Raw genomic sequence first — 18191 nt, 5'->3', positions numbered from 1 at the left:
CCCAGCTTACCCCAACAGTCCATTCGGCACTCGAGTTCTCTTCCCTGAAAGATATTCTAGGCTCCTTTGCTCGTAGAGGAGGAGTAACTGATCGTCCTGGAGATGCAGAGGGAGTTGCCAGGGGTGTGGTGCGAAGGCTGGATCTGAGAATAGACTGAGGAGTAAAGCCAGGAAAACCAGAAGCAGATGTGGCCAAAACTTTAGCTCTCTAGGAAAAGAAATTTAAAAATTTGCTTTAAAACCAGTTCAGTCTTCAAGAGAGAAGACTCCCCTTGTCAAAAGCCTTGGTTTAAATTACAAACGCAGTTTGTACCAGCAGAGAGGACAAAGCTTAGCCTCTGCACTGCTCTTTCTCCAAAGGTATGAAAATCTTAACAATAAAACCCCATGCTTTTTATGTCTCTTTTTGACTTTTTCTTTTTTAATAGCCAACATAAAATGCTATTTTTCAAATTGATTTCCTGAAGAAACAAAGATATGGCATCTTCTTGTCTGCAATCTTATCTTATCTAAGTTTTGCCATTTCTACACTGCTCTTCTAAAAGGCACACAGCCTCAAATGTTACCCCAGATACAGTGACTGAAAACTCTGCCATGCAAAATGGCAATCAGCAAAGCAACAGCAATAGCTTCTTTTTTCACTGATTAATCAATCCGCGCACTACACTAAATTAAGTGGTGCCGCTGTAAAAATACCTCCACATCTTCATCTACAAGCGTTCAGGTCCTCTTAGCTCAAAAAAGATTTTGCAGTACTGACAGGGCTTTGAAGGAGGATAATGAAACGAGCTTAACGATATGGACACTATTTAAGAAGAAGAAAAAGGCGGTAACGCCAAGAGACCACAACTATTTTGTTCAGGTAGGCAAAGGCAAAAACATCAGCACCAAGAAGACAGGTCAAATGTTATTTCCTTGCATCACAGAGTTTGACGACAGTGAACGGAAACACCGATTAAACACAAACAATTAATAACTGAAAGTACTGCAAAAAGCCATCACTGAATTTGGCAGAGACTGACATCACTTCACTGACATCGCTTAGTTGTCATTCACTTCACTGGATTAAGAAACGGAAGCATATACGTACATTCCTGCTTGTAGGTATGCACGTCAAACTATACAGAGCTATTGAGCACTTAATTAATGAGGTGGTTAAGCTACAACTTGCATCTTCCGGTATCTAAGTACATTGACATGTCCAACTTTAACTTACTTTGGTCCATACAATAAAAAAAAAAAAAAAAAAAAAAAAAAAAAGTGTATTTCACAAAGCTGTGGGACCATGTGCATACTGCAATTAACTCAGAACTAAACTTTCCCTCCTCAAGACTGTTCCCAGCGTACTGCTTCCAAAAGGACTGTATAAGCAATAACCACATGCATATTGAAAACATCCCACAACCCAAATCCAACACTCTTTGTGTTAAATACTTTGCTGGTTTCATTCTAAACAAAGTGTACAGGCTTATTGGTTTGGTTGCCTGTCCTGTTACTGGGTTTTTTTCAAAATACAAACCTTGACCACAAGAGGAGTCTCTAGTAAATTCAGCTCTGATGCTCCTGAAAAATTCTTCTGTGAGATGGAACCGTGCATATCTGATCTCAATGGGCTCAATGCCACAAATGAAGTAGAAGCCCTGCATGGCGACTGCCAGCTACCACCCTGTGCTGCAGAACATGAAGGAACAGGACGAACCACCAAATCCAGCAATCTGTTAGGATACACAATTCAAAATATGAAAACAAATAAACAAAGGGAAAAAATCATGCTGCGTTCCAGAAATCTGAGATCATACGTAAGAAAAACAATGAACAAGAAACACAGGTGAGCCCTCACTGCTGGGGTGATGCATCAGGCCCTTGAATGACTTACAGCCATCTTCTTTTTATAAATTACTTCTTTACACTTCATACTTCATTTCCTAAACCACTGCCTCTGAGGCAAGAGTAATCCAATTTGAAGGCTGTTGCACAGGTGATGTAATTCTCACATCAGAAGGAAAGTCACCTACATTGCAGTGCTGGGACCACTTCAAATTCGCCACTTACTTGTGTCCCTAAGTTGACTTTTTCTTTAACAGACACAAAACCACATGCAAACAGAACACTCTGCAAACACAGAAAAATACACACACACATGCACACACACACACATATATATAAAAGAAGCAACACCTTTTTCAGGTATTCATTGTGTAGATCTACTATACCTGGAACATTTTCGTGACAATTTTGTAACCGGTGTCCCAAAAAATGCATCGGGCAGCTCTGCGTCAGGGAGAGGATGCGTTCTGCCTGGTGGTTCTGTAGCTCTAGGACTCCAATTCAAAGGAAAATGTAAACTGACTGTCATTCCCCTGACGTCCAAACATACCCCAATTCAAGTTTATTTGACCATACCCCCTCCGTAGGAAAATCACCTGGCAACTACTAGCCTCTTTTCTGCTCTTTATAATTCTGCCTCTTCTGAAGGAAAAAAGGCAGAACCACAGCAGAAACTGGGCAGGAAGTGGTAAAAGAGTACTATTTGATCACACAAGCAAGTCTATCAAAATCTCTACACCAACAGCTTGATGGTAATCATAGTTTTAGTTTCAGCTACCTTAAATTCTGTAAACACATTTACCGTAATGTAAATATATGTATTTGCATAAACAAGATTATCACAGCAGAAAAACTCTCTCCCCAAATACTACTTACGACACAGGGATTCTTCAATGTTATACACTGTATGTGCAAAACAGCCAATCAAAGCTTTATTCAGGTGCACCTTCCCACCAAAACACTAACACAGTAATTCAAATGGATTTTTCCCCCTCTCTCTCCAAGCACGTAGCTCAAGACTAAACCTTGTTAAAAGGCTGCTTACCTATCATATTGCGAGAAACTGGTTTTCTGCTCGTTTCCTACCCATACTTCTCCAATTTTGGACAACACGTTGCTGATGAAAGTTGCTCTCGTACGCACATTTCCTGCATTAGCTTGTTTTGTTACTGTTGATAATGGCTTTGGCCTTGCAACTGTAAAGCAAGACGGACAAAATACCAACCTTGTGGAACCAAAGTGATGGCTAGCTGTCCATTCTATTTGCCCCCCTTAAAAATTACCTTCTCTTAAGACCAACGAAGGCAAATGGTAAGGCTTGGCTCTCTCTACAGCCAGCTTCCTTTGAACTCTAGGGAGGATCTTGCCATATTGGTCTAATATAGAATTTCTGGCAACTGCTCTCTCTCTCAAGCGAGGGTCACGATCATTCTGATGAATGAAAAGCATAAAGCAAGAAGTTAACTAATTGCAAGAAGTTCATTGCACAGAACTCTCCGGGCTATTCCTGATTAGTGAACACATTTCCTCTACAGAATACATCCACTGCACAGAACAGCAGCAAGTTCTACCCAGCAGCACACACCAATTTCACCCGGTATTTTTATAGCAAAGTGGAAGGAAGACTAGAATAACAACAGAACCTACAACTGTAAGGTAAAACAATTCCGGCACTCTGCAGAACCTCATTCGGATACACTTGCTATCACCTGCAGTTCTCAAATGGCTTACAAAATAGCAGGCTTTCCCTTCTTGTTCCTGAAACACCAATGTCCGCAACAACTGAATATACCGCCCAACTGCAAATTACCTTGGACAAATGACGTGACTATTAAAACGAGTAAGAGAGGGCAACCTACACACACCTTCCCGCTGGATGGAAGTTTTCAAATGCAGGACCCAAAACTTCCAAAACCACCTTATACGTTTGATTCACTGGAAAACTGTGGTTCCGGAAAACAGCAAATGCATCACAGATCCGTAACACAAGTTCACAGAACACAAAATTTCACCTGGCTATTTTGAGAAACAGAACTTAGGGAAGAATTTCTGCCATAAAGTGGTAAAATGAAAGTCGGGGAATTCTAGAGCTTGCGCTATAACTTAAGGAAATTTAAGAAAAAAAAAAACAAAACCAAACAAACCACCCACCACACAAACTTTACTTCGTGGATCGGCATCCAGGCTGCTCTCAGCTAGCAACACGACGTTGTGTGCAAAACACAAGAGATGACACAAAATAATACATTCGATAATACATACATAACACATGTATCTGAATAACTGAATTGTAAGAGTGGTTGATAGATGCAAACAAACCATTTTAAGTGGAGTCAACAATGACCTGTCACATTTAATTTATAACTTCACAGAGTAGCTTTGGAGTGGTGAAATACTTTGTTCAACTTTTAGGTTCAGCTGTAACCCAAGGGGTAGAAACTTATCCCTCCTATTTCAAAGAATGGTATAAAAAACAAAGCAGGATTTTTACGGCGTACCATCAAACACAGTTAGTAACACCTGGCAAAAACCTGCGCACCCGAGAGAACTTTTACGCTTACCGTAAGATTAACCTTCATTGACTGATGCAACTGTAGTGCTGAGATATAGTTGGAACGCTGCAGGTGGTGGACTAAAAGAATTTCGTGATTCTGAGCACCAGCATTGGTCTGTAAAAACTTCTCCAAACACTCCTGTGAGAAATAACACATTCCAAAAATCTATTATGATTCCGCCGCTTCTCTTTTCAACGAGACGATTAAGATGGGTTTCTTGTCCACACTTACTTGTTCGGTGGCTGTGAAAGGTAGCTTCAGCAAGTCTTCCATTAGTCCCATCTCCTGACAGATTTCATACATGTGCTTTAACAGCTCTTCTATGTTTAACTTAGTGGTGTGTTGCTGCAACAGACCCCAAGCCTCCACCACGCACCTGTAATTCATTTTTTTGAGATGCAAACCAGTATTAACTAGTATAACCAAAAAGATGCCCTCAAATTACTGCATTCCAAGTCTAAAGGAAATTTAGGCAATGGCCATTTGTATTATATATTCTCCACCTTTCACAACATCTGAATGCCAAAACGGTGGGTGGGATATATTTCTTTACCTATTGGACAACAACACAGTGAGGAAAAGCCGCACTTCACTACTGCTTGACACCGATGGCTTCATCATCTGTATGTATCTGAGGGCTCGCCTGTGCTCGCCTTGGCACATAAGGGATTCAACAATTCTCATATGCTGCCATGACACAGTCCTGATTGTAGCTGGATGAAAGAGCAGGGCCAGTGAATTCTGTAGAAATTAGAGATCAGCTTTATTAAGATACACAGATACTCTCATGCAACAAAAATATTCAAAAGTTTCTTAAGTACGGGCGAATGGGTGTTAAATAAACTTACACGACTAACTAATGAAATACTCGATGAGGGACATATAAATAAAAACTCCTAACTATCTGCAGAAGAAAAATTCACTTAGCCATACCGAACAAAGCGAGTGCTTTAAAAGGAGTCATTCGCACTCTTCTAGGTTAACCAAATCTCGGCGTACAAACACCACTTTTTTATAAATACATTACGAAAAAATAAGCTGTTCTCCCCGACAAACAGATGACACTAACATCGTGACAGGTAAACAACAACCTTCAGCATCAGAAAGAACGCAAATTAGGTTGAAAAGTCACTTTTGCACTCTTCTAGCTCACATCTTGCTGCTATGATCACAGTTTTAACATGTAAAGTACCTAAAACACTGATTTTGAGAAAGTGCTCGACTGGTCTGCTGAAAACAACCTAAAAGGGATGGCTTTCAAAATTCAAGTATCAAGCATTATTAAAGGTCATTGTTTCTTTGATAATCAATTTCCTGTCCGAGTAATTAAAACAAAAGTTCAAGTCAGAATCCATTGCTGGAGATGTCATAGCAGTATTACACAAAAGCTTCTAATGTTCTATCGTCTGTTATTAGCTAAGCACCAATTTTTAAAAATCGTTTTATAGATTACAGCTTTGTCCTGCAATGTACGTCTAAACTAAACTGTAACATACTTACTTCATAATCATTGTGATCTAGAAGCCAAAAACCTTGAATAAGCTTCACAAGCCCCCAAGGGATAGCAAAGGCAGTTGGGAAGGAGTCAATTGAAGTTTCTGTTTTATTCGGAAGGGAATGCATGATATCTAGCAGCAAGTAAACTGTCTGATGTCAAGTATCTCATTAAGGCCAATACATTTGCAAGACCAAACATTTATCACGTTACATTTAGGAAAAACATAATGAAGTCAGAATACAGAAGTGGCAGAAAGCAGGAAAAAGACGAGTAGTACTCTTGCCATTTTAAGCTCTTATAACCTGAAGACAGTCAGCTCCTACCCACAAAACTGCATTCTCAATAAGGAACCAGAGAGAAAGTCTCTTTGATTCCTGTAAGGCATGCCAAAAGGTTAACTTTCGCTATTGAAATTACTTCCTTTACAAACTCAGGCTCCCTCTTTAGTCACCAGAGCTACCAGCTGGACATTCAAAACATCTGAACACCCAAGGCTTAATTACTAAGTTCTTAATTACAAGTTCTGCAGTTGTTTTTTCCCCTCATTTCCAAAGTACGTAAAGCAATGTAAATTACAATGTCCTTACACTACAACTTCGCTCTGAATGATTAAAACTGCCTTTAAACCAGTATGCGAGTCACTCCTCAGTAGCGTCATTTTCTCTTTCTGACACCCGTTTTTTGGAACATACCCTAATAAGACAGCTCTGGGGCACAACAGCTTTTCAACCCCTTGCTCTCTCGGCTCCCCTCTCAGGTTAGGCAACAAACAACAAAAGCAATTCTGTGTATTTCAGCAGCTGAAAAACTAAGTTTCTGCGCAGTGACTTTGCTCTTCTCTCTGTTGATTATTCTGGGCGCCTGCACTTTTAACAGAACAAAAGCAAGCACCGTTAGCTGTGCTGGAAAACGGATCATTTCCGCAACCATCGGGTACTGCTAAACCACCCTTAGAAATCCCTTTGCTCACCATGTTTTAGTCCATCATTCTAGTAAGTAGGCATTTGCTACACATCTGAGGGCTTCAAAAGAATTAAACTCGGTGTTAAATTTGGAGAAAAAACAAGGGAGGGTTTTATCTTTAACTTTTCTTAGTCAACCTGGTTTCTCATACCAGAAAAGGCTTTGACACAAAACATTGGGCGGGGGGGGGGGGGGGGGGGGGGGGGGGCGGCGGGGGCGGGGGGGGCAACCCACACATAAAAAATCCACAGTACAAAGAGAAAAAACAATGCTTCTGCCTACGACTTCATTCTAAACTACATGTTTTCACTTGCATTGTGTCTGAAGCATAAATTAAGACACGTTATTAAACACGTGGCTGACAAACATTTAAGAACATTTATGGGCACATACTGAAGGTCTACTAAAAATAACTAGAAAGGATACAATTGCGTGTTTGTAGCTTTCTTCAATGCTTTCTAGCAAATAGAGATCCAGCAGTGCCTAAAAGGAAAAAGGAAAACGTAAAAGTTTTTTTAACAACTCCTGTCTTTCATGAATTGTTGGCTTTTCGGTGGGTGTTTTGGGTGGGGGGGGCGTTATTGTTTTCAGCGAACATAACACTCACATGTAAACTAGCAGGTGGATATTTCCCAGTTCCTCCTTCATCCCTCCGCCACAACTTCTCAACTTGGTCCCCTAACTGGGAAACCATTCCATCAATCATCAAGCAGTCAGAATCCCATTTCCCTCTGGAACAAAAGGTAGCAAGGATTTGCACACAGTAAAACACTAATTCCAGCCTCTCACTGTAACACATTTCCTCCAGGCAAAACAAAACAAAACAAAAAAGCTCCCACCATTCAAAGAAAGTAACAAACATACAAAGGCATGCTTATGACTTGAAATGGACATGAAAGAAATTGCCGAGTCAGAGGAGAGATGTTTCTTAGATCATACTGAATTAGTAGAGGAGCTCAAAACACAAATCCTAAATGCTCCCTTATTTAAAGGAAAAGTTGCAATAACCTTTTGGTTTGCAAGTTTTCTTTTTTGTTCTATTACTTGCAATACATAGGAAGCGTCAACAAAGTTTTTCAAGGGCCAGAAATAACCACTCTCATACTGTCTAACAGAGGAAACCTAACGGTATCAAAAAACACAAACCTAATGCCTCAAACTGCACTGTTCCAATACACAGCTGTGAGACAACAGAATGGAAATTTCAGATTTTGTTCCCAGCATCTCACTTTGGTTACGGAAAACAAGTTCCTTTCAGAAAGCTGAGCATACAGGTCAATTGAAGTATCAACTTAAGCAGCACTTCTGTTTCTACACACATACCACTACAATTACGGATGGCTGAACTTTTAAAAACTGCGTTCTTCAAAAGTCCATCACAGTCTGCCGCTGGCTGCAATGCTACCCTTTAATTTCCCAACAACAAAAAGCAAAAAAAACCACCCTAGAGCTTGTATGCTTCTAAGGAGCACGGCAGCCTGTATGCAAGTTACTTGAGAAGTAAGCTAAGCCAGATGAACTTTACAGTCAATACCTAATGCACTGCAGCTCCCACCCTAACTCATCTCACAGCATCTTGTTCACAGTGCCACAGCCTGTCAGCTTCTTTAGGTCTTTATGTAATCTTCAGTGCAGCTTCCAAACAAAAATGTATTAGCATCTAATCCAAGGCATGTCACCTATATGCTAGTAAGCTAGTCCAGGAAAGAGAGCTGACATTAGGAAGTGACTTTTATCCAACAGGCAGCAGAGTGCTAAGTGTGCCGACTACATGGAACTGACTAAATCTTACCAAATCACACAAATGTACTTGTACTTGTGGGTAGGAGATTTAGGCCAATACAACCATTATCATCTATCACTAGTCAGTAAGGGAGAGGATTTTTTTTTTAAAAAAAACAAAACATGCTTTCTTCTGCGTCCAAAACAATTGTTCTGTCAACGCCATGCTTTGCTGAACTGGAGATGACTGATCCGATCTTAATCACGTGACAGGCAGTAACAAATTCTACACATGAGCCAATGAATTAAGTACGCTACAAAAAAACAACGACAGCAACAAATGGTACTAAGCAGAGGTACAGATCAACATTTTAACACAGGAAACTGACCTCTGTGTTCAACAGAACACATGCATCACTCAAGTCAAGAGTATTGCCAGCAAATGCATGAAGCATAGCAAATACAACTGTCGATATAAAAGCCATCCACTGCCATGTCTGAATTTGCAGTGGAAGAGTTCTAGAGTTTTCCTCTAAGTCTTACCTTGATAAACGCTCAAGTTTCTGTCGATGACCAGTGTAGTAGCTCTGAATCAGAGCATAATTGTAGAAGGGTCTAGACAAATGCATATCCTCATCTACAGGCAATAAAGTAAAAGCAAGTTAAAGAAGTAATACCCCATTTTTAAACTAAAATTTTTGACTAGAGACACAGAAGGTCATACAAGCTAAGCATCAAGAAGCACAGGCAAGCCTCCACCTTTGCAAGAAGCCAATCCTGTTTCTGCCTTTGCTAAGAGAGATGGAAGGCACAAGACTCAATTCCCTCTTGCCTCAAGTGCCCTTTCAAGTTTACAGTTGATGTAGCATTCAGAACACGTAGCATTCAGAACATGTAGCGGAAGCAGAGTTCACTACAGAAAAAACAATTCTCAAAGGGAATGGCTTTTTACACATGTCATGTGAGCATCTGTAGGACAATTAAGGCTGACAATAGAATTTGTAACCCAGGCAAATAAAGAAGTATTGCCAAGGCCTATTCTTTCCCCAAGCAATAAATAAAAAGTTCAAGACAGGCAGGTAATGCTTTTACTGTAAAAACAAGTGTTCCAGTAGTTGTTAAGTTTAACAGTACGTTGTTTAAAATCCCAAGTATTTCAAGCTGTGGACACAAGCAACTCCCTGAAGTCAGAGCCTTACTGCTATTTCTAAAATACATCCAGGAAAGAAACTGCTTGCATTACTCTATGCTATGTGTTCGAAAAAACAGCAAAATCTCCATTTCACCAACACAACTTCAGCAGACACTGTCAGTCAACGAACCAACACGACTTGTTAGTGACAAAACAGTTACAAAACCATGGCTAAGCACGTGTTCATAGGACTCACTCACTCAATAGTCTCCTTGGTACAAACGTATTACAGGTTATGCTTACCTAAACCCTCTGGAAGGAGACTGGATCGACAGAACCAGATGACCACTTGCGCGTACAAAGAAATGAGGCTCGTTACCCGCTGCTTATTTGTCAAGTCTGCAAAACCTGAAAAAAGGCATAAGATGATTTTTGTTATGCAGCTCCTTTCATTTTTGCAAAACTCCCTGCATCATACCAAATAGGAAGTATAAAAACAACAGGGCGGAAATCTTTGTCTTTGCATTTTTCACTCCGCAACACTTTCTTCCGTGAAGAAAAAACCCACAATCCCCACCAAAACAAAAGCAACCCCCACAAACAAGCAGACTCACTAAAGGGATATTCTTTTTTTTTCCCTCAATATGCACAGAACAATTTAGAATATGAAAAGCTATAGAAACTCAAGGAACTTACTTTACATGTTCCTCATTCATGCTTCCTTTATATTTTTAGTAATTTGCCATACAATATTTGCACACAATTATAAATGGCTAGCTAAGAATTAAAAAGAATAATTTTCTGCATCACCACATTCAGTTGCTGTCATTCCAACCCAGTTGCTTGCATAGCTTCCTGCTGAATGTAACCTCCCCTACCCACTTGCGTGAACTCCACAACAAACTATCTCCCTGAACTCAATGCCTATTAAGTGGTGGTCCCAACTTCTCAGATTTAAGCCCCTTCTCCCACCTACGTTTGACTGCCTTCCAACCAACAACAGCCAACAAAAGCTCATGTTTCCACAATTGCAACCCTAGCAGAATTCCAGATCTTAATAAAACACACCAAAGACCTAGTAAGACTACCACAAACCTTTGTCTGTAAGTTCTTGCGCTTCTGCTAGAAAACAGTTTAAGACGGTGCTAAGGTTCCTCAAAAGCAACTGGCAGTGCTGAAGAGACTGTAATGTCTGTGGGTCAATGAAGTTGCAAGAGCCATCAAACAGCGGAACACCTTTTCAAGAATAAATATTACGTCGTTAGCCTACAGAGCAATTCCAGAGCTTCAAAGTACACTTCAAGAACCACGCCCAGTATCATATACCAGCAGGTTACTCAGCAAGCTCCATTAGAAAGAATCATTTTATGTGCGCAGAATGACTACACTAGTACTCACAGATTTGGTCAAATTCATCTTTTGCGTAGATCACTTTGTTCCACGTCCACTCAAGAACAAACCGTAAATTAGCAGCAGAACTTGGCTGCTCTTTAAACAGAAGAGAACACAAAAGAAATTAATCCACAATTTCAAACTAAAAAACATACAACATAAAAACAACAGAAGAACTATTACCTTCACATGTCCAATGTTTAATGCACCCAGTCAGAAGTTCTAAAGAACCTGTCTGCACAGCAGCTGACAGGATCGCTTCTAACTGCTCCTCCTAAACGTAAAAGACAAAATAAGATGAGAATCTTACATACTTTCAACATCTGAGCCATCAACAGGAAATGCTTCTTTCTAACTGGATACTCATTCACACATCACAAAGTCAAGTACTACACATGCAACTCATTCCACATGCTTTCTCGTAATTCTAGCCACAGCCTGGACTGCTTGCCGGTCTGAGGAACACGGTAAACTTTTCCTCTGACATTTCAACTTACTGAAGGATGTATTGGCACGCCTCTGCATTACAGTCTCAATTACTGGGTTCCAGTTCACTATTTCCAGTAACATCCTCCGCTAATACCCATCACGCATTTCGTGCGTGTAACTTTGCCATCAGGAATGCATGAAGGGGACAGACCAAATAGAACTATGCAACGTTTGCATGGAAACACCCAAGCTAAGGTCAAGCAGCTTTCTAGACTATGAAGACACGAAGCAGCTCGGACACCCAAAACATTAAGGTAGCATCTTCTGAAGTGACAGAAAAGAAGTGAAGCAGTTACATTCTCATCGGTTTAAATTTTAGGCTGTATTACAATGTAGTGGTAAGCCTTTAGAAGGATAATGCACAGCTATGCACAGACACGAGATAGGAAGTAGTAGCTTACTGCAGCTGGTGTTCTGACACTCCTTTCAGGTGAAATGAGCCTTCATAAAACTCAACTTTGGTTGGTTGGTTGGTTGGTTTTTTGTTTGCTTGCTTGTTTTTTTTTTTTAAACACATTCAAAAGTATCTTTCCCTTCTAGGTAAAATCATTACATTCAGATCAATTTCTAGACATTAGAATACACGCGTGGCATTTCCATCTTTCTCTGAAAACTGGTTTCAGGCAAGGAAACACACCAAATACTCCTTACGGTGGCAAACAAGACTCCAAACCAAGCTGCTTGACCCTAATTCTGAAGTTTGTCTTACTAACGTTCCAAAGAAATCCCTGCTCAAATGCCTAACAAGTCTCTCAACAATACACTCACAAGTCACCAAAGGTTATTAAAACATTTCTTCATTTCCCAAGTTATTTCCAAGCTGGAGTTGACATCAGAACATCTGACTGGAATCTAAGAGTCTACATCAGGCTTGCAAAATCCACAGTCTATGGGCTAGGTCAACCTGCCAAGAAATCTGTTTTAGCTGCCACACTGCGCAGAAGCGTTACCTGCCCTAACATGCTTCCACAAATCTGGCGAAGCATCCAGTAGACGGGAAAATGAGGGCAGCGGGAAGACTGCTCTCCCCTCCCTGCTAATTGCTCCACTCTGTGATGACTAGCCAGCTGATCACGTAGCTTAGATCCTGCCTGGGTGAAGAGCGGCTGTTCATCACAAAGGCTGCGTCTCTCATGAAACTCTTCACGTGGGAGAGAAAGGTTGGTGCGCTGCAAATGCAAAACCTACGCAAGAGCAGGGTGAAGTCACTATGGGGGGATAAAGCAGAGAGAAGGTAGGGAGACAAAGGTGATGAAGGTGTCGCAGCAACAAGAGGGCAGTCTAAGAGGACTGCATTGGGCTACTGGAGCACAAGGCAAAGGCTACAGAGCTACAAAAGCTACTGCTTTGAGAGGATGCAGAAAAGCCTACTGACAAAGGGAAAATGAGGGCAAGCGGTGATGAAATTGTCCCGTACAGCTGGCAACACTAATTGTTTACCACAGCCCACCTCCTTGGAGGCAAATGATCACCTATAGTGATCACGTGAGGTACAGCAAGCTGGTGTTTGCAAGAGCTCACATCCGACTGAGACTCTCCCATCGTCAGCTACTTGCACTGAACCTAATGCTTTGAGAAACGGACAGGGACGAAGGCTGTTCTGAGGGAAAGATGCTTTCTCTTGCGCATGACCAGCCCTGACCGCACGCCTTCTTGTGCGTGTCTCTGGCACAGAATTCATAGGTGGGTCTCTAAAGACAGATCTATTAGGGCTGCTCCCAAACTCAGCAGTCTGGATCGAAGAATGCTATTACTTCTGCTAACTAAAGTCCACACCTGCATTTCAGGGCAACTCGCAAAGAATATGAACAGCAGATTATCACGTCTGGTAGCCTCCACAGCCCTGTCAGACAAGGTGCATGTTTCCCCCTTGATTCCCTGATATGCACTCACCTGACTCAAACTGGATGGCTGGACATCAACTAGTCTTGGAGACAGCAAGCCAGCTACGAGACACCTAGTGTAGCTATCATGAATGGCTTCACTTATTGAAGGACCAGATTTCTTTAAAAAATTCAGGGTCTGAAACATCAATCAAAACCAACAGATTAAGACACCATTATTATTCACTCACTAACATTCTGGATAACCACTACGAGGAAGAATATAAACGTTCACTTAAGCTGTCAGGAAGCTTGCATCAGCCGTATGCTTTAGGTTAGCAATACGAGTAAACATTACTATGTCGAGTCTTAAAGACAGCGGCCAAACCAACACTTACAGTTTATAAAACAAATCCTGTAAAACAAACTATCAGCCTTTGCCATGCTTAAGTAAGTATTCTCTAGCTTCTCTGTCAATACACAGGCCTTTCTTTTTTTCCCTGGACACTGACACAAAACACATTCTGTACAAGCAAAAACTAACACACAACTTGAAATCACACTTTGGGAGACCCTTTCTATGCTGCTTTCTGCAGAAGCTGATTCATGTTGAAAATACTCAGTGACCTGAAACTTATTTCAACATTATTTGTTACCATCTCTGCAGTGGCTCGGATGTTATCATTTGGCCAAGTTTGGGAGGAAAAAAATTCATTTCTTCTTAAACAGGTAACTAAATTTTCATTTTCTCCATTCTGTCCTCCTTTTTCAAGTTAATCGGGGAGCACAACCCTAACTCAAGACTATGCATGCAGTTCGACTGATGAGTAACAAAGAAGTTAACAGCTCTCCCCAGCTTCCACAACATCTTTGTTCGTGCTCCTAAAGCAACGTTGTATTCCCTTCTAGACATTCAATCCCCGATGGTGCTTCAAGAGCAGACATTGCCAGTTTTACAGTCCCAAGAGCCGACCTAAAACATTACCATTTGCATAAAACTGGCAGGACACAAGTGCAATCATGCGTGTGGATGGGCAAGACGCACATAAAATGGTCTCCGAGACTGAAAGCAGTGCAACAGAAAACTTAGAATCTAAGGTACACCTCTTGACGTTCTCAATAAAGATACAGTAAAAGATCACCTCTTTCTGGAAGCCGGTGCAAGTCATATGAACAACTCCGGACTGCAGCAAGCACGTGCCATCTGCAGAAACAATGAATCTTTGACAACATTCCATACTCTCACAGTGATGTTACAACCAGTGCACATTCTTTAAATAGCAATGCCTGGAAAGATATAATCGAGCACCCATCTTCTTCACCAGACCACTTACAAACTTTTTTAAAAAAAAATAATTACTGTGCATAGAAATTTTATCTCTAGTGCTATCGAGGTGCTGTGCTTTGAGCTTCGTTCAAACTCAGGTCATTTTATAACCATCACCGCTTCACAGGCTACGTTGCAAAAGCACCAAAACCCAAAGCTCAGCACACTGTCAGATACACTTCACAATATTAAATACTTTGTTAGTACAACATAATGAGCACTGGGTTTGCGGGGGGTGGGGGTGGGGTGGGGTTTTTTGGTTTCGTTTTTGAGTGACAAACAAGGAACAAGAGAACCAATAAATGGCATCTGACCTTTAGCTTATCACTATTAGAAGCAGTGAGATACCTACCAAAATTATAGGTGCTTGGATTAAAAAACTGCTCAGGTGGTGGGTAAGAAGGAGGAACTCCCCGACTTAGACTCCGCTCATGTACCAGAATATCCAAAATGAGGTTTGGAGAAGTCATGCTTGTTACAGCATCCAGCGACCACAATGCAAAATAGGGGCAATCATGAAGGAATTCTTCTGGCCTGAAAGAAAACAAGTGCATAAGCTAAACGCCGACTTTCAAATGAATTAGTTGTAGGGATATTGAAAACAGCTTCATAAAGACCTACCTTAGCGAATCTGGCATTTGAGCATGATACCAGCGATTAATGTCAAATACACCCAAGTAAGTAGATGGTTTTCCCTGACCATATGTATTCACTTGCCAGCTGAAGATCGATACACTGCTGTCAGGAGATATTACTGTAAAAGACAAGACGTTGTTTCTTATTTGTAAAAAATACAACATATCCGATATTTTTAACACACCACTTTCTGTTTTGCCTTAATTCCGTTATATCACTCATGAAACACTATGCTTATGAAGAATAATTAAAAAAAATTTACAGAATACCAAACACCTCTGTGATGGGTTTCAGTCATATTGCCCCTTTTTCTTCCTCAAATTGTTCTAAGCCAAATCAAATGCACAATTTTTAGCCAATTCAAGTTTTCCATACAGTAAGAGTTGATCAAGACATTTAGCTAGATAAATAGTTTAGCAAAAAACAGCAAGCCAGGAACACACACATTGCTACTTTTAGAAAGCATACAAGTAATCATCGTATATACTTGTATCACTCAGCTGGCACTATTCATTTCCAGATTTGACTCCAGCACAAGATTTAAGAATAGCTCCTTTCCAGCATATTCAGAACAAAAGAACACAATTAGCACACAAAATAACTAAATAAATAACACCCCCAAACAGGAATGCATCCTCTAGATGCAAGCAAAGTATGTAACGTATCACGTACCCTAACAGAGTAAGGAACAAGACGACAGTTTCTTTGGCAAAATGTTTCTCTGTTCCCTGCTCAATTTGTCATTACCATTTAGGGATCCTCACACACCTTACTGTGTTTCAGTGTTTTTCACTGTTCACAACTTGCGTGCCATTTGTTTTGTTAGCTGCTCAAACTGCCTTTAAAGATATCAATTATTTTCATAATTCAGAAGACAGCTTCATTGCTAGCGTCAACCCACATCCAACAGAAGCTCATGTGTGCCTACAACCTATCTAGAATGCATTCTGGATAAAAGCTAATTAGACACCGTCAGAAAAGTTACAGGTATTTCTCTATGCCTCGTATGTCATAAAAAGGAGACAGGAAGGGGGTTTTTTGTTGTTGTTTTGTTTTTTGGGTTTGGGTTTTTTTTTTTTTGGGGGGGGGGGGGGGGGGTGGTACTGTTTTTTTTTTTAAGAAGTTTTTAGGAGGAACTCTCTTCAGAAACATGACACAAGTGGAGAAAATCCAGAGGCATTTTTCTTGGATTTTTGACATGCTGTTCCCTCAGCCACTCCTCATAAGACTTGTTCTCTAGACCCTTCACCAGCTCTGTTGCCCTTCTCTGGACACGCTCCAGCACCTCAATGTCTTTCTTGTATTGAGGGGCCCAAAACTGGACACAGTATTCGAGGAGCAGCCTCACCAGTGCTGAGCACAGGGGCATGATCTCTTCCCTGCTGCTGCTCGCTACACTAATCCTGAGACAAGCCAGGATTGCTGCTGGCCACCAGGGCACACTGCTGGCTCATGTTCAGCCAGATCTCGACCAGCACCCCCAGGTCCTTTTCAGCCAGGCAGCTTTCCAGCCACTCTTCCCCAAGCCCGTAGCACTGCATGGGGTTGTTGTGACCCAAGTGCAGGACCCGACGCTTGGCCTTGTGAAACCTCATACAGTTGGCCTCGACCCATCGATCCAGCCTGTCCAGGTCCCTCTGCAGGGCCATCCTACCCTCCAGCAGATCGACACTCCCACCCAACTTGGTGTCGCCTGCAAACTTACTGAGGGTGCACTCGATCCCCTCATCCAGGTCACTGATAAAGATATTAAACCCAACTGGCCCCAACACTGAGCCCTGGGGAACACCACTTGTGACTGACTGCCAGCTGGATGCAGGTGCAGGCACAGGTTTGAACAGGGGAAAAAAATGTTCAGGTAACATTCCTAAGCAATGGAGAGAATGATCTTACTGTTCAAAGACAACAGCTGGAGGAATAAAATGACTGACAAGCATTATACATGACCCCACCGTACATCACTTTAGCATGTCAGCAAGCATAAAATAAAACCTATTTTTTCACTTAAAGACATCCCACATAACTTAAGCATCCAATTTCTCTTTTTAAATAAGCCCAACAAGCTAGTCTATGCAGATATTTAAGACTTTCAGACTGTGGGTACAGAACAGCATTCATTGCTCAGATTCCAAACCCATTTATTTTACAATAGCCAAACACAGACATCAGAACAAACCTTCATTAACACTATCCTCTCTGTCAACATGGTTGCGAAATTTTTCTACGGTCTGACAGCTGAGTAATTTGGTATTGCTGGTCTGCCCTCTCAAGGGAAAGACTCCACCCGTGAGATCCAAACTGTACCTTTCATCACAATATTCCAAACCCTGCAGAGAAAAAAAAACAAACAAACAAAAAAAAAAACCAAAAAAAGAAAAGACAGAAAAGGACATTTTGAGATAAAAACATAGAGTGAAAGCACATCTCTCTGTAGTAGGTGTGAGACCTTCTTACTGATTAACAATCTTCTCTCAAACCGTGTAAGCTCTTACCAGCTCCTCCTCTAATCTTGTCAGAGACTAATGGCTGAAATATCCCTCAGTTCCTTCACCAAGCACAGCCAAGAGCAAAAGGGGAAAACAGAGAAGATGTGGGAAGCACATGGATAACGTCTTTAGGATCACGAATTGCTACAGGCTCAGCAAACTACTCTGAGATAATCAGAAACCCTGGCAGGATTGTGTTGAATCTCCGACACCACCATTTTCTAAGTAAGCATTAACTGAAATACTGTCTTTCCAAATAGAGCATTCCTTCAAACTGTCTACCATACAACATGTGAATGTGTGTACTGTGGACAAATAGCAGCTCTACAATTTAAAAAAAA

The 18191-nt window shown here is 41.1% G+C and overlaps 1 protein-coding gene across 3 annotated transcripts in view; it reads right to left on the bottom strand.

Moving 5' to 3' along the window:
• The window catches only part of LOC142593160 (protein ELYS-like), a 50906-nt gene that overhangs the window by 13038 nt on the left and 19677 nt on the right, over nt 1–18191 (bottom strand). For all 3 annotated transcript variants that reach the window (XM_075706689.1, XM_075706690.1, XM_075706688.1), the window contains exons 8-28: nt 17541–17691; nt 15350–15482; nt 15081–15262; nt 14544–14605; nt 13472–13600; nt 11273–11363; nt 11096–11185; nt 10793–10933; nt 10001–10105; nt 9109–9202; nt 7451–7574; nt 7270–7326; nt 5883–6029; nt 4936–5123; nt 4614–4758; nt 4389–4520; nt 3111–3258; nt 2873–3023; nt 2214–2321; nt 1520–1715; nt 11–208 (exon numbers count right to left, since the gene is read on the bottom strand). In XM_075706689.1, coding sequence (XP_075562804.1) covers nt 11–208; nt 1520–1715; nt 2214–2321; nt 2873–3023; nt 3111–3258; nt 4389–4520; nt 4614–4758; nt 4936–5123; nt 5883–6029; nt 7270–7326; nt 7451–7574; nt 9109–9202; nt 10001–10105; nt 10793–10933; nt 11096–11185; nt 11273–11363; nt 13472–13600; nt 14544–14605; nt 15081–15262; nt 15350–15482; nt 17541–17691 — 2772 coding nt within the window. The remainder of the gene's footprint in view (nt 1–10; nt 209–1519; nt 1716–2213; nt 2322–2872; nt 3024–3110; nt 3259–4388; nt 4521–4613; nt 4759–4935; nt 5124–5882; nt 6030–7269; nt 7327–7450; nt 7575–9108; nt 9203–10000; nt 10106–10792; nt 10934–11095; nt 11186–11272; nt 11364–13471; nt 13601–14543; nt 14606–15080; nt 15263–15349; nt 15483–17540; nt 17692–18191) is intronic.

The sequence above is a fragment of the Pelecanus crispus genome, chromosome 3 (assembly GCF_030463565.1).
Source record: "Pelecanus crispus isolate bPelCri1 chromosome 3, bPelCri1.pri, whole genome shotgun sequence".
Taxonomy (NCBI): domain Eukaryota; kingdom Metazoa; phylum Chordata; class Aves; order Pelecaniformes; family Pelecanidae; genus Pelecanus; species Pelecanus crispus.
The sequence above is the reverse complement of the archived record's forward strand: the minus strand, read 5'-3'. Positions and strand labels throughout refer to the sequence as shown.